The 13,875-nt window shown below is 40.3% G+C and overlaps 1 protein-coding gene across 1 annotated transcript; it reads left to right on the forward strand.

Moving 5' to 3' along the window:
• The first annotated feature begins 8,549 nt into the window (after nt 1-8,549).
• Nucleotides 8,550-9,427, forward strand: LOC147448520 (endonuclease NBR9-like). Its single transcript, XM_086522402.1, has one exon. It carries the CDS (start codon nt 8,703-8,705, stop codon nt 9,231-9,233), a length of 531 nt encoding a protein of 176 aa, XP_086378528.1. The 5' UTR covers nt 8,550-8,702; the 3' UTR covers nt 9,234-9,427.
• Nucleotides 9,428-13,875: the final 4,448 nt, after the last annotated feature.

Below are 13,875 nucleotides of genomic sequence, written 5' to 3' on the forward strand. Positions count from 1 at the left end.
TCATAGGGACAAAGATCACTAGACTTATACGTCAGGATTTGATTCAATTGGATACCAAAAGCGCATGGATAGAGCTGGTAGAAGAGTTGTGCATGAAGATGGATTCCTATAGAGAGCATCTTCTCCAAATAATAGAGGATGGATATGTGATCACACCGGCCTATATGGATGCTCATTTATCCTATGGGATACGATGTTTATTGGTCAGATGCGCACATCCTTGCATCAACTAGAGATTGAGGTGAGCAAATTTAGGAGAGTACCGACAGAGGCCAAGATGTGCCATTTATGCCATATAGATCCAAAGATAGGGTTACATAACATTTCTCATTGTTCGGTATACTATGACATACGAGACCGCTTTCATTGTCTATTTAGAGAGGATTTGGACCGTTGCCTAGAGTCATGAGATATCAAGATCAGAGATGCCTCGGATTGTTTTTTCTAGAGCTGCAAAGACACAGGGAGAGTCTCTTGAGGAGATCAGGTAGAGGGAGAAATTCTCAGAGGGAGATCATTTTAGAGCAGAGACTCGACAGCAAGATGAGCATGCTTCACAGCAAACTTCAGAGCTCACCTATACCATATGTATATTAGTTGACAGAGACATTGAGCTTGGGAGATCTAGATTCCCAAGTCTACTAGGGCAACCACGACATCAATGAAGGCTCCATCACAGGATGTCAAGATAGTATGACTCGAATCCTCTGTTGTAGTCTCCATCGATGTTGTGGAGCTCCTCTTCTCAATCATGGGCGTCTTGATCTCCCTAGATCCAATACAATGAGGGTACCGCGTGTGTAAGTCTTAATATATCATTTCATTTCATCATCTCTCTCTCTCTCTCTCTCTCTCTCTCTCTCTCTCTCTCTCTCTCTCTCTCTCTCTCTCTCTCTCTCTCTGTGCGCACGCGCGCGTGCGCGCACGTGCATGTGTGTGTGCATGTGTATGTGTGTGTGTGTGTATGTGTGCACATGCACGCATGTGTGTGTGTGTGTGTGTGTGTGTGTGTGTGTGTGTGTACCTAGCAGCCCTCCTTTGGAAGAGAGGGACGGGTGGCATGAGTGGCGCAAGGAAGAAAATTCCCACCGGAAGGGGAAGACGTGGATGGGTGGCACACTCTCCGTCACTGCTTGCTTCTCTATCTGCAAAATGTCACGGGAGAAAAAATGGCTCCCGTGATACAATTTACAAACGTTGCTATGCACATTGCAAATTTGCGATGCACATAACGACGCACTTAGCGACGCTATAGTAATTTTTTGGGGAAAAAATTTTGGCATCCGGTAAGCAATGCCCGTAGGTTTCCTGGGTGTCCCTACTTAGAAAGCACCCTTGTAGTGTCCTTATTAACTTTTCTTGCGACACTAATATAAAAGTTGGCCCATAAATGTCGTGCTGAGGTAGTATGTAGGTCAAAAATGTCTATTCGACAAGTGTATGTAGCATCTCTCTCTCTCTCTCTCTCTCTCTCTCTCTCTCTCTCTCTGGGGGGAAGATATGAGTGGTACATAAAGGCTCTATCATTCCCTCTCTCTCTCTATCTCTCTCATTATAAAAGAAACTTATATTTTATTATTATAGAGTTTAGGAATGCATTTGAATACTATTTTGGGGACAAAAAGGAAAACTTCATTGTCAAGTTATGAATAAATCTCTACTGATGTATGCATCTTCAATATATCCTCCATGCACCCAAAATTCAAAGCGTGTTTGATGAAAATATTTGAAAGTTTTGTAACTAGATATGTAACGTACCATCATTTTTCATCAATAACAAATTTGAAAAAATGTAGAGTTTAGTTGAAAGTAAATAATAATACGTATTTACGGTGTATTATTGGGGAGTTTACTATGTAATCGTGTTAATCTATCACATGAGTTTAGCAAGATCGGTTTTTATGTTGGAGCTATGTATAGCTCACCCTAGCTAGAATGGGCCTCACTTATATATACATAACTTGTGATGAATATGATTCAACCTTTGGGAGCATACATGGTGTCTTGGTTGTCTCTACATCTTCTAGATGCCTCTGTGTCTCAACAAAGTATCATAGCTACCACAATTTCACTATGGAAAACCACTCCATGAAAATGAAAAGAATTATGCAGGAATAATGGTTATCATGCTCATGATTTCTGTGATTCCGATGTCTATGTTTGGTGTATTGTGTATGTTGTACATGTTTTGGGTATTATATCATGATTTTCAAACTATGTATAACTCTACTTGGTGATTGTTATGATTAGATTGTAGTCATGGTGTATCATCATTGTAGATACATAATGACTTTTTGACACCTCTAACTATCGATTACTTTTTGACATTCTTCTACTCAAAATTTACCAAAAATTCTAGAGCCGCTCATTCTCTTTGATTTGATTCCGGGGTTATAGAAAATAGAGTTTGGAGTTGTAAGTTACGCTATTTTTTGCGCAAACTTCTATAGCACGATTTTCATCCAATTTTTGGGCATAAAAAGCAAGGCAACAGATTTTGTTTATACCTCATATGTTTCGTCTATTTTTGGCTACTTTATTCTTAGCTCTAACTTTTTGTGAGCTTTTTATATCGTTTGGGCCATATGCGTTTCGTTAGAACTTGACTATTCTTTATTTGAGGCATCGATATTTGCGTTTGTGGTACTCTTTTTGTGAACGACTCTATTGTGCTACAATCTCATCATCTTGTGTATAGTGTGAAAACTCTATGGTCTTATACTGTGCATATTGTCTCACCCAAAGATGTCAAATTCTATAATCATCTATGGGTTTTTTTTTGGACAAAGATTTCTTCCTCACTTTCAAGAACTGGATTTCTTGGATGGAAAGTAAAGATGTTATTGATCCTTGAGGGAGATGAGACTTTTGATGTTTTCTTGGTGTAATTATGAATGCCCGTCTCAACCTCTTTATACACACGAAGATAACATTCTTGTGATTGAAAGAGCTATCTTCAACAAATGGTAAATTGACTATAACGATTGGGTTTGAAATGATGAAGTTGCTCCTTAGTATATTCTTTCTACTCTTCAAAAGTTTCATATATGCTTGATGTCTGTCATTTTCCAACATCAAAAGTTGTATGGGAATATGTGAACAAAATTTGAAAAGATATCAATTAAAGTACTTTATCTTTGTAAACTTATCACATTACAACACAACCAACATTGGAACTCCTAGGACAAAACATACCAAATGCTTCAAAAAAATCGTCAATCAATTCATTGATGCTAGTGATGCTATTCCATGAAAGTAGTTGGTTACACAACTTCTTGATATGATAAAGAATCTAGAAACTTCTTGTGATAATATTGTTACAATTCTATCTAGCAAGGATGTGATTAATTTTGATCAATCTTGTATGTCATTGATTGAGTATCCTCAATGTCATACAGGATATGAACGATGTCATGAAAATCAAGAAACAGTAATGATCTCACAAGAGAACACAACCTCAAAGAAATTTATACTTTCTCGAAGGAGTCCCTTTTTTCGCTTCAATTGCAGGGGTTGTCGTGGTGGTAACTTCTCTTGTCTTAGATTTCCTACTATTTCTCTTATTGTGATAGAAATGGTCACACTTCAGACAATTGTTGGGCAAAGCAGTATCACATAGAACTTTGGTATTGCAAACAAATAGCTTTGTTTATCTAGAGTTTCTTCTCCTTGTCAACATGTGCAAAAACTAATGATCCAAATGATCAATGTTTTAAAACATGTTTTGATTATTGAGAATTGTGGCCTTGGCTTGTAACGACAACTAGTGTGTGAATCATCTCTTCTGTAGTGAGCAGTTTAGGACATATGGCCTAGCATACATGGCATGGCGAGTTGCACAAGATTCCAAAATCTATTCTTAGTCACCCCCTGTCCCCATTTTGTGGATTCAATATTGCCCTTTTCAAGTTTCCCCTTGACCCTTGGGAAAGATTCTTATGTGACCCTTGAGAGGTGCACCTAGTCATATGCAACTACTATATGAGTAGCTAATTCTTGTACACATAAAATATGTTGCTAGTTCTTTATTGATCAAGTTTTCTTTGAGTACACACTTGGGGAATCCACCTCAAAATATGAAAGTGTAGCACGTGAGTTCACCTAAAGGGATTTCTTACATTATAAAAAGCTACAAAACTACATATATAAGAGGGTTTGAAAAATACAAAACTGAAAAAAAAAAGATTAAAGGTTAATCAAGAAAGAGGGGTCTTCCAATTCATGGTGAATTATATGTGTAGAGGGGTTTTATAACTCTTTTATAAATACCTTTTGAATGCATGTGTTATAGGTATTTCTGAAAAGTGGACCCCCCAAGATTCTACACTCTCTCTCTTCATCTCTTGCATTGAGTTTTTTGTGTGCTAATCAATTATGCTAGTATGAATGCTACACTTGCTGATATCCCCTATGCTTTTCTCTGGTATCAAAGATATTGGGGTGATTAATATCTCTTCATTTTCATTAAGTCCAAGATAATTCTCTCTTAGCTAATTGCATCTCTTACTAATTGAGCTCTAGCTTATCTACGAGTGGGTTGCATGTCCTTGATAGACCCAAGAGGCCACTATCTCCATGGCTTAGGCGAGCTTGATTAGGAGGCATTCATTTTCTTTAGGTTGCAATTAGGACATGTACTAGAGCATTATCTCTATGTAAGATAATGCTTCACACTTCAAGGAAAGTTTATAAAGCACCAAAGGAGAGCTTCAAAAGATTTTTTCTCGCTAAACTCTTCTAATTTAAAGCCAAAATTTGCATCCAAGCACAACTTTTTGCAATGTATGCACTCGAAGTTATTTACAGGGACGGTTTGATATTGTGCTACTCTTAGGAGGAGATAGACATTGTCCTTGAAAAGTCTTCAAGTGGTAAGACCGCTCCATCTAGAACCATGAGAGAGAGAAAAAATATTCAAGGGGAGGAGCAGCATCGCCATTAACCAACCTTGCATTTAGTTTTCCATTCCCCATCATTGCATCTAGTTTTGCATTCAACAAAGATATCAAGAAATCGATTGCTAGAGACATTAATATTGTGCATACTATGGAAAGATGGGGCATCCCTCTTCCAAGTGTCACATTAATTGTAGCATCCAAAGAGTAGCTCCCACTTCCCCCCCACCCCCTCTCTCTCTCTCTCTCTCTCTCTCTCTCTCTCTCTCTCTCTCTCTCTCTCTCTCTCTAGCATGACCATGTATTAAAAGAGGAGAAATTTGACACCATGAGCTGGGATGTACGCGACATGAAAAATGTATGTACAAACAAGTTTTGGGCTGATGTATGTGGTTACAATGTGCTTTCTAATTCCTCCCTCATGCAAGCTATGGCTCAAACAAATAATATTGAGAATGTGGATGAAGAGGAGTTGAAGGAACAAGAGCAACGTTCCAAGAACATTGCTCTTCGTGGAATTCCGGAAGAGAAGTTAAAGACACCTCCTTCTCTTGCCATTGTTATCGAAGATTTCTTCAAACCCCACTTTGGCATGTCAGAAGTAATGGTTTATGGAGCACATAAAGTGGGTAAACAAGGAGCTCCTCGCTCGAGAGAACGATCGATTATATGCACCATGCCGGATAAGACCAAATGAAAGATTATCTGTGACAATAGTTGGATCTATTTGAGGGATAAAAAATATTTTGTATGTGAAGATCATACTATTAAGAAAAAAAATCTGTGTTGCAAGGCATATGAGGAGAGGAATAAGAAAAACAAGGAGATCTCTCATGAATAAAATGTGCCCAAGGAGGAGACAAGTCCCTCAAGCAAATAGGAATGTGCAACCCAGTGTTGTACTTCCTTTTGAAACTTGGGAGCATGGCGAGCCTGCTCCGATCCTGGCACCTTCTACTAGGGATTTGTGAGGAATGCCTATTAAATGTACACACTTGGCATTTAATGATGTGCGCATGAATGTGCCGATGCCATTGGCATTTGATTGGCCATCGATGGCCCCTTATGCATCTTGCATCATCTTGATTCGCTTTGGCAAAGTGGATTGATCTTGGAATTTTATGCGCTTCATCTTCACCTTCTTCTCCTCCCATTGTTTGTCCCACAACTCTAATTTGGTCATATTACAAGTGAGAGGGAGGTCTTCTTTCCAGTCTCTGCAACACACCTTCATACTACCAAGCACCATCCTAATTTTATGGTGGGGGTCAAATTCTTTGATCCCCTGTTGGCACTAGTAACTCGTACTGACCTTCTTCACGCAATCTGTGCTCTGTGTTCTACCAAATAGTGCTAATAAAATCTTTAATAAAGATGTCACTCTCATTTATTTGTTGGATTCAGGCATCTACACACAAGGAAATTGCATGTATGCACTCCTTCTGAATAGCCCGCATGAAATTTTTTCATTGTTCAGGCGTCAATTTTGCATTGGACAATACAAAAACTATTTAAATACAACTGCATAGCGCATTGATGGTCTCACACATGTTAAACTATCAAAATATCGGGCTAAAAAACTTCAAAAAAACTATCTCAAATCATAAAACATTGATTCATAATAGTTCGCACTAATATCACCATGTTATCGACGTAGTACCCATACTATGAGCCAATACTTACCACAAGGACATCATATGCCCCATGTAACCGAGGTTATGCCCCATGGTAAGCCATGTTTCATAGAACAGCTAATGCACACAACCACATTGTGTGGTAAGGTACCTTGTTATTGCCGTACAACTATTGCCATGCACTGCGACACATAGCATGCTTCCACACGACCCCCTCACTCACTCACTCTTCTACGTACATGTGAGGTACCTGCAAAGGTCGTCATCTCTCTCTCTCTCTCTCTCTCTCTCTCTCTCTCTCTCTCTCTCTCTCTCTCTCTCTCTCGCTCTCTCTCTCTCTCTCTCTCTCTCTCTGTTTGTGTGTGTGTGTGTGTGTGTGAAGCTCTGTCTCTCTCCAAGGCTCCAAAAATGTAACCAAGCAAGCCTGCCTATTTATCAAGTTGCGGGCCCGTCGGGCTTTTTGTATTTCTCAGCGAGCCTACTGGTATTTTAATGTTCCCAGTGGGCTTTTTGTGGATTATCAAGTCGTCCCTAACCAGCTTCAATGTGATCATGCTAACTGTCGTTATGTTAATATGATAATAGCACTTAGTAATCACAAGAAATTTTACGTGATTATGTAAATATTAAATCCTTGCTCACCTTCCAATGAGATCCCCTAGGTTGGTTGGAAAACCTGCTCAAAACACCAATTGCAAAACAAGTGTCTGGTCTAGTATTACACAAGAAAATCAAACTTTCCACAAGCTTTCTATACTTCTTGATGTCGACTAAGAAATCCTCCATCAATTTACCTCCTTTGGATTGCGGTCACAATTTTACAATCCAACATCCCAAATGCTTTAGAATTTTTAGTATCACACAAGAAAATCAAGCTTCCCACAAGCTTCTTGTAGTTCTTGATGTCTTCTAAGGAAGAAGAATCCTCTATCATATTCACCTCCATTGGATTCACAGCTTTACAATCTAACATCCCAAATGATTTTATAATTTTTGTCGCATACGTTAAGAGATGAAGGTGCTCTTTGTGAATTGCCAAACCTCAATCCCCAAGCAATAATGTAAAAGTCCCAAGTTTGTCATTTGGAACTCAGAGCTCAAACTCTTCCTAGTTTGTGGAATGAGCTCTTTGTAATCACTGTAATAATTAAGTCATCTACAAGAAGATAACAATGATTTTCTTTCCATTCTCTCTTAGTACATACAAATTTGCATCAAAAGCACTCCTTTTTAAGCCAAGATTTTTGAAATGCCTATCCATCCTGACATATCATGCTCTTGGTGACAGCTTTAGGCCATATAAAACCTTTTTCAACTTACAAACCTTTGTTTTTCAAGAGGGGGGGGGGGTGACTCAAACCCAGGTGGCTGCTTTACATAAACCTCCTCCATCAAACCCTTGAGGTTTTAAACAATTTACAAAGGCATTCTTTACCTACATCACGATTAATTTCACAGGACATTGTCGCAATTCGGACATAACTAATCGCGTGCTCCCGATATTTATGAATTTGAGTCGATAATTGGCATGCTTGAACTTCCACACTATCTCGCACGAGCATGCTCAAATGGGATCGACGGCTTATGTGATTTGGGTTATCAGATGCACATTTGTAAATTTGGAGCATTTGGCAAATTCGGACAAAAAAGTACATTCGGGTAGGCTTGTAAATTCGGGTCAATCCGCACCCCATGTCTTGAAACCCCGACCTTCCCACCACGAGGCATGTGCACTAACCACTACGTCCTCATGTGTACATTGAAATATAGGGGATTTGAGTTTGTCATATTATAAATGTGGGCGATTAGCAAACTCGAGACAAATTTGTAAATTTGGAGAAACTAATAAATTTGGGGCAACGTCAGATCTAACGGTCCATGATTGACGCACCCTGCATTTTCCTCCTCCACCATTGATCCCATTTGAGCCTGCCCGTGTGATATAGTGATGAGGCTCAGCCGCTCAGGGGATCTCAGTATTGATATGGCAATAAAGATATGAGTGTTGGGGAATCTCAGTATTGAAATGGCAATAACGACATGACTGTTGACTCCTGGATTTTTCTCAAGTGCAAATCTAACTTTGAAGAGAGAATGATGAGATTAACGTGTGCGGGTTTCATGTAAGTTGAACGAAAGAGTGCAGCTCGCGATTTTGGGGGTTTTCTGAGAAATGGGGAACTGGCTATCCTCTTCTGTTGATGAGCCTTCGGCTGATGACTATAGAGCAGAGGCAACCCTATTTGCTCACAGGCGGAATGAGTTTCTCACCAGATCACAAGAGGCATGGCGATCAGGCAAAAAGGCAGAGGCAAAGTCCTTGTCCAACGCAGCCAAAGCGCAAGCCCAACTGATGGCTGAGGCCAACAAGAAGGCGGCCGAGGCTCTTTTCAACAAGCACAACGCCACCAGGGATGTGGGCGAATTAGATCTGCATGGACTCTTTGTCAAGGAGGCCATTGAGAAAGTTGAGCAACGAATTGCACTCTGCAAGGAGATGGGTCGAAAGGATCTTGTCGTCATCGTCGGTAAAGGTAATCACAGTAGGGATGGAAATGCTATTCTCAAGCCGATCGTTGAGAAGTTCATTCAGAAATACAGTCTTTCTGTCACTGTTGGTAAACCGAACGACGGCTGTATTTATGTCGAGTTTGATAATCCGGGACTTTTTCAGCAACTTATCGATACATGTGCAGTTATGTAATGCAATATACATGTAAATTATGTGGATTGCGTCGTTTGGATATTCACTTTGGCGGTGAGTTTTTCCCTTTTTGCAGTATGAATCCACAAGGATTTTCAAGGCAAGACTGTTTGCAGTCAACCTTGAAGATTAATACTTATTGCAAATTGCGTGATAAACCAATGTTCTTCAAGTTTCGGCAACATTTTGAGGTCTACGTGTGGTGATATTCAAAAAACTTCTCTTTTGCTGGCTTCATTGTCACAATTTTTATTCGTTGAGTGATTGCATTATCTAGTGAAGGTAGCGTCAGAGACATGTATGGCATTCATTTAAGATTAGTGTAAATAACACTTATCCTTATAGTTAGGCTATGGTCTAAAGAAGGCCCCATGACTATTGTCTGCCTCACACTCAATGAAAAAATAACTGGTCATGTGAAGCTCTTACTGTTCCATGACACTAATTAAAATCCTGCGCTTCTGTTATAAACTGCTTATAAGGTGCCTGTCAGGGTTGATCTTGATCAGCTCATGTCTTTCAAAACTCAAAGAAAGGTCATGAATGACTTTGACAATTCAACAAAGTTTATTCTGGTGTATGAATGCTTGCAATTGCAATTGCAATTGATACACTAGTTAGCTGGCATTCCCTGTCCCCAACCGCACCTGGCTGGGTATGTTGTGCCTCTTTCATAGAAGGTCATGATTTGTGGTAAGTTACAATGCGGCAATCACTGTGGGATTCTGTCTTAAACGTCTTGTGAGTACAAGTACATTTCCGCTTTTGCCATCTTTCTTAATACAATGAGAGCGGGGTCTGGGATAGCATTGAGGATTGAGGATTTGTTGGTGGTATCATGTTCTTCTCCTAGAGAGATCTCATTGAAGGAGTCCTAAAAAGGGAGCAAAACCTTTGTGAAGGTTATTGTCAAAAGAAGAGTCGTTTGTCGTTATAGCATCACTCACCAGGATACTGATGGTCATACAGGGCTTTACATACCGTTCTCCATTTCTCATGCTCTAAAACCAGAGGGGCAGCACAATGAGAAGAAGCATCCAGAATGATAGAAGCTCGTAGCTCACTGTAGGAGCCTTCAACGACACTGCTGGCATGATCAAAGCATTGTGTTGGCAATGGGAACCTTACAAAAGACGATATTGAATGGTAGCATCACTAGCAGCTATCACATGCTCTCTAATTTCCATGATGCACTGAGGTTTGAAGGGGGTTCAAAAGGGACATGTCTACTTGATATGCCAGCCTTTGGGCTGATGCAGCCGAATTAGATGATAAAAACTAGTGGAAAGGTGGGCCAATGGAGAAGGACACTAGGGTACAGAGGGGAAGTGTTGGTAGTAGAGGCTCCAAGAGTAGGGTGTCAGAAGCGTTGGAGCAACCACCTGGAAAACCACAAGGAGGAGACGTAGGGCTGATCTACTACTATAGGAGTTGGTCTGTGCGCTTTTTGAGTGTGGCCGATAACCACAAAGGTTGTTGCTGGAGCACGCAATTCTGCAGCTGAAACAAAGATCCCAGCTGAAATGGCAGCTGTCTGTTGTGGGAAAGTTCAAATACTGAGTCCCTGCAATGCTCCCAAAATGGCAGCTGTCTGTTGTGGGAAAGTCAAACACTGACAGTCCCTGCAATGCTCCCAAAATGCCAGGGATGGAGAAGTATGCCTCAACGGGACCACACAGTCGCCACCATATCTGATTGGGAGGGTGGATAGGACAAACAAATGTGTGCTAATGTAATGGAGCATTGGGTCCGAGAAGAACCAAGCACTTGGCATTACACTGTGGATATAGTAGATGGGCCCTCACAGTGTATGAGCAGGTTTTGGTATTGTGGGGAAACCATAAGAATCATACGGGGATGTATGCACGATTGGAGTCGGTGCTGGGATTCTATATGAGTTCAATCAAACACGCAGCTGGTGGAAACATGCAACTGGTTTGCAGGAGGCAAAGATAGAGTGCAAAGGGGCAGATTTCAGACAATGCCCCTTGCATGATGTCGTGGATCACCAAGAGGCGTTATGTATCTTCTGCCACACAAAGAGACATGATGTGCATCTTCTGCCATGCATAGAGATAACAATACATGTGATTTGGTGCCCATCATCATCATCATCATACTCAGGTGACCACTCATTCAGTAATTATTCAAACCACCTTCAGATATTTTCCGTTTGCTTTGTGTGGGTTGAGAATGGTCATATATGCGGATCTAGAAAGACACAAACACAGCAATGTATGAGTGAATATGAATTTCAGAGTATTGAAACTTGGTGTAAACTAAAGAGAGCTTATATTGTTTGAAAGCTACAAATTTGTTGAACTTCAATTACATTGAGTCTCAAGATCACAGCTACAACAGTATTACACATCAGTCCACAAAATGTTCCCTGTACTTGAAGTTGAATTTAGGGAAAATTATTGAAATACCCTTCAAATTTGCCAAAATACCCTTCATTTGAAAAAATCCCAAATTACCCCTCGAGTTTGGGCCTTCCAATCTTCTCTAGCTTTTGCAACCTCCTTTTTCTTCATGTTCTTAGCTTTCATGCTTTGAATATATTGGCTCGAGGTGAGTATCAGTTTGTGTTCTTAGCTTTCATGCCTTCAATGTATTGGCTTGAGGTGAGTACCAAACTGTTGGTGTAATCCACGCGTGCTGCTCGTCACACACAAACCTCAGCTACAAGAACTGAGGAAATCAACAATTTTTTTACCTTCACTTGAAGATTGATTTTGTTGGTAGCAGACAACATGTGAATTTGGTGATGGGTTGCTTTCATCATTCAATCGGCCTGTGTCTCTGTTGGTGTTTTGTGTAAGATGGCTGCATTGCTGAGAATATTGTCAGCTCCTCTTTCTTCATCTATATAAAAGCGATGTGTATCCTCCTCTAAAACTTGTGTAAGGTGCTCCAATGCCGTTCTATGTCACTTCTTGTAGGTGCTTTGGTCTGATTATCCATAATGTTCAAGGCATGGATAGCCTCACTCTTTTCCATGTTATCTAGCTGCGTGCACAGAACTTGTTTATCAGTTTGAGCTATTGTCTCCTCCCTTATGTTTACATCCTCAAATTTGATGATGCTTCCATTGAGTGACCAGATCCCTATAGCTTGAAACCCTGCTGTGATGTTAGCTTCTGTCAATGATGACTTTAGAGCCTTCATTGCACTGAATGTCAACTTGGTCTTGCTTGCTTGTGAACTTATTGTTCTTTGTTGCTGCCAAATTGCCCTCTCTTTGTTCTTTATTGTTCTTTGTTGCTGCCAAATCTCCCTCTCTTTACGAAAGTTTCAAAGAAAGTAACTATGTCTATTCCACTTTCATGAGCCCTTCCAACACTTCTAACGAGACATGACTGCCATGCCCATCAAGAATACGTAGAGGACAACTTTGGAAGCCCATGTACACCATGATCGATCTCTTGAAGTGATCTAACTAAGCTGGAAATAGCTATCCTATCATACAAGCTTTTCTTTGCATGGCCATGGTAGCACCATCTTCACAATCTTGAATGTAATCTGCACCTATGTGCTTGCATTTGCAAATATAGTAGCCAGGGATTGACTTGCCAGTTGCATTCGCACAACATTATATTGTCATCCATTCGCGAGACGTAAGTGATGCCATAGACTGCCTTTGCCCTGCTGCAAGCGAGGACTCTCATGAGCATAGAGCATTTCCAAGTTATCATGAAGAGTCTCGATGATTTCAGCTCTAAATCTGAGAGCCCTTGACTGCTCCAACCCCTCCGAGACTTGAAAGTCTAGATTTGGTTGATGCTTTCAAAAACAATTCCATTTGTGAAGAGGGCATGTCTTGTTTGATAATTTTCAGCCTCTTTCAGCTTCACAGTTATGACATGTCCGGACTCGGCATATCAAAAATGTGAGTTGTAGAAAATCCTTTGTGCTATGACAGTGTTCTTCCTTCTTCCCAAGAGGTAATAGCTGATTTGCTAGTGCCAAATTGTCTTGAGGATAGACCTTTGTCACGGTCTTTGAATGCCTTGACCATGTCCTCTTCAGTCCATGGTAATGTACCTTCATTCTTGCTTTCTTCCCTGCTTTGTGTGAAGTCTCTTCAACTGAAGCGGGAGGTTCTTGGCTTTGTAAAATGGCTTTGGAAACATAGCTTTGTCTCGGCGAGCCATTGGAGGTGTGAGGCTTTTTCCATACATGTGTCTAGAAGAGGGAGAAAAAATGCCTGCACATTTCTTAGTTAAGGCATGTTTACCTTTATTGCTCTTGCTGTTTTTTGTGTTCATGAGCTTAATCATCAACGTAAGGTCAAAAACTCATGGTTCAAGGCAAAGATAATATGAAAAAGTGTATTAGCAATTTGGTTTGAATGCAGTTTAGGACATTGCAAACATGTACTTTCATTCTGGATTCAATGTATTGCAAAGAATGTAGTAGACATGTCATATTAAGCGTATTCAGGTTAAGTTTGCATGTCGAGGAGCCACATAATGGTCTGTCACATGTGCATTGCACTTGAGCCACGTGGACAAGCTACTGTTACAAGTCAACATCCCTCTTAATTAGTTTATAGCTTAGGATGTAGCCTTCTAGGACATTCATGATCAGGCCGGTCATAGATGCATACCCACTTAAGAGAAAAGTTACCTGGACTGGAACG

Source organism: Adiantum capillus-veneris, chromosome 10 (genome assembly GCF_014529385.1).
Source record: "Adiantum capillus-veneris isolate H3 chromosome 10, ASM1452938v2, whole genome shotgun sequence".
NCBI classification, from domain to species: domain Eukaryota; kingdom Viridiplantae; phylum Streptophyta; class Polypodiopsida; order Polypodiales; family Pteridaceae; genus Adiantum; species Adiantum capillus-veneris.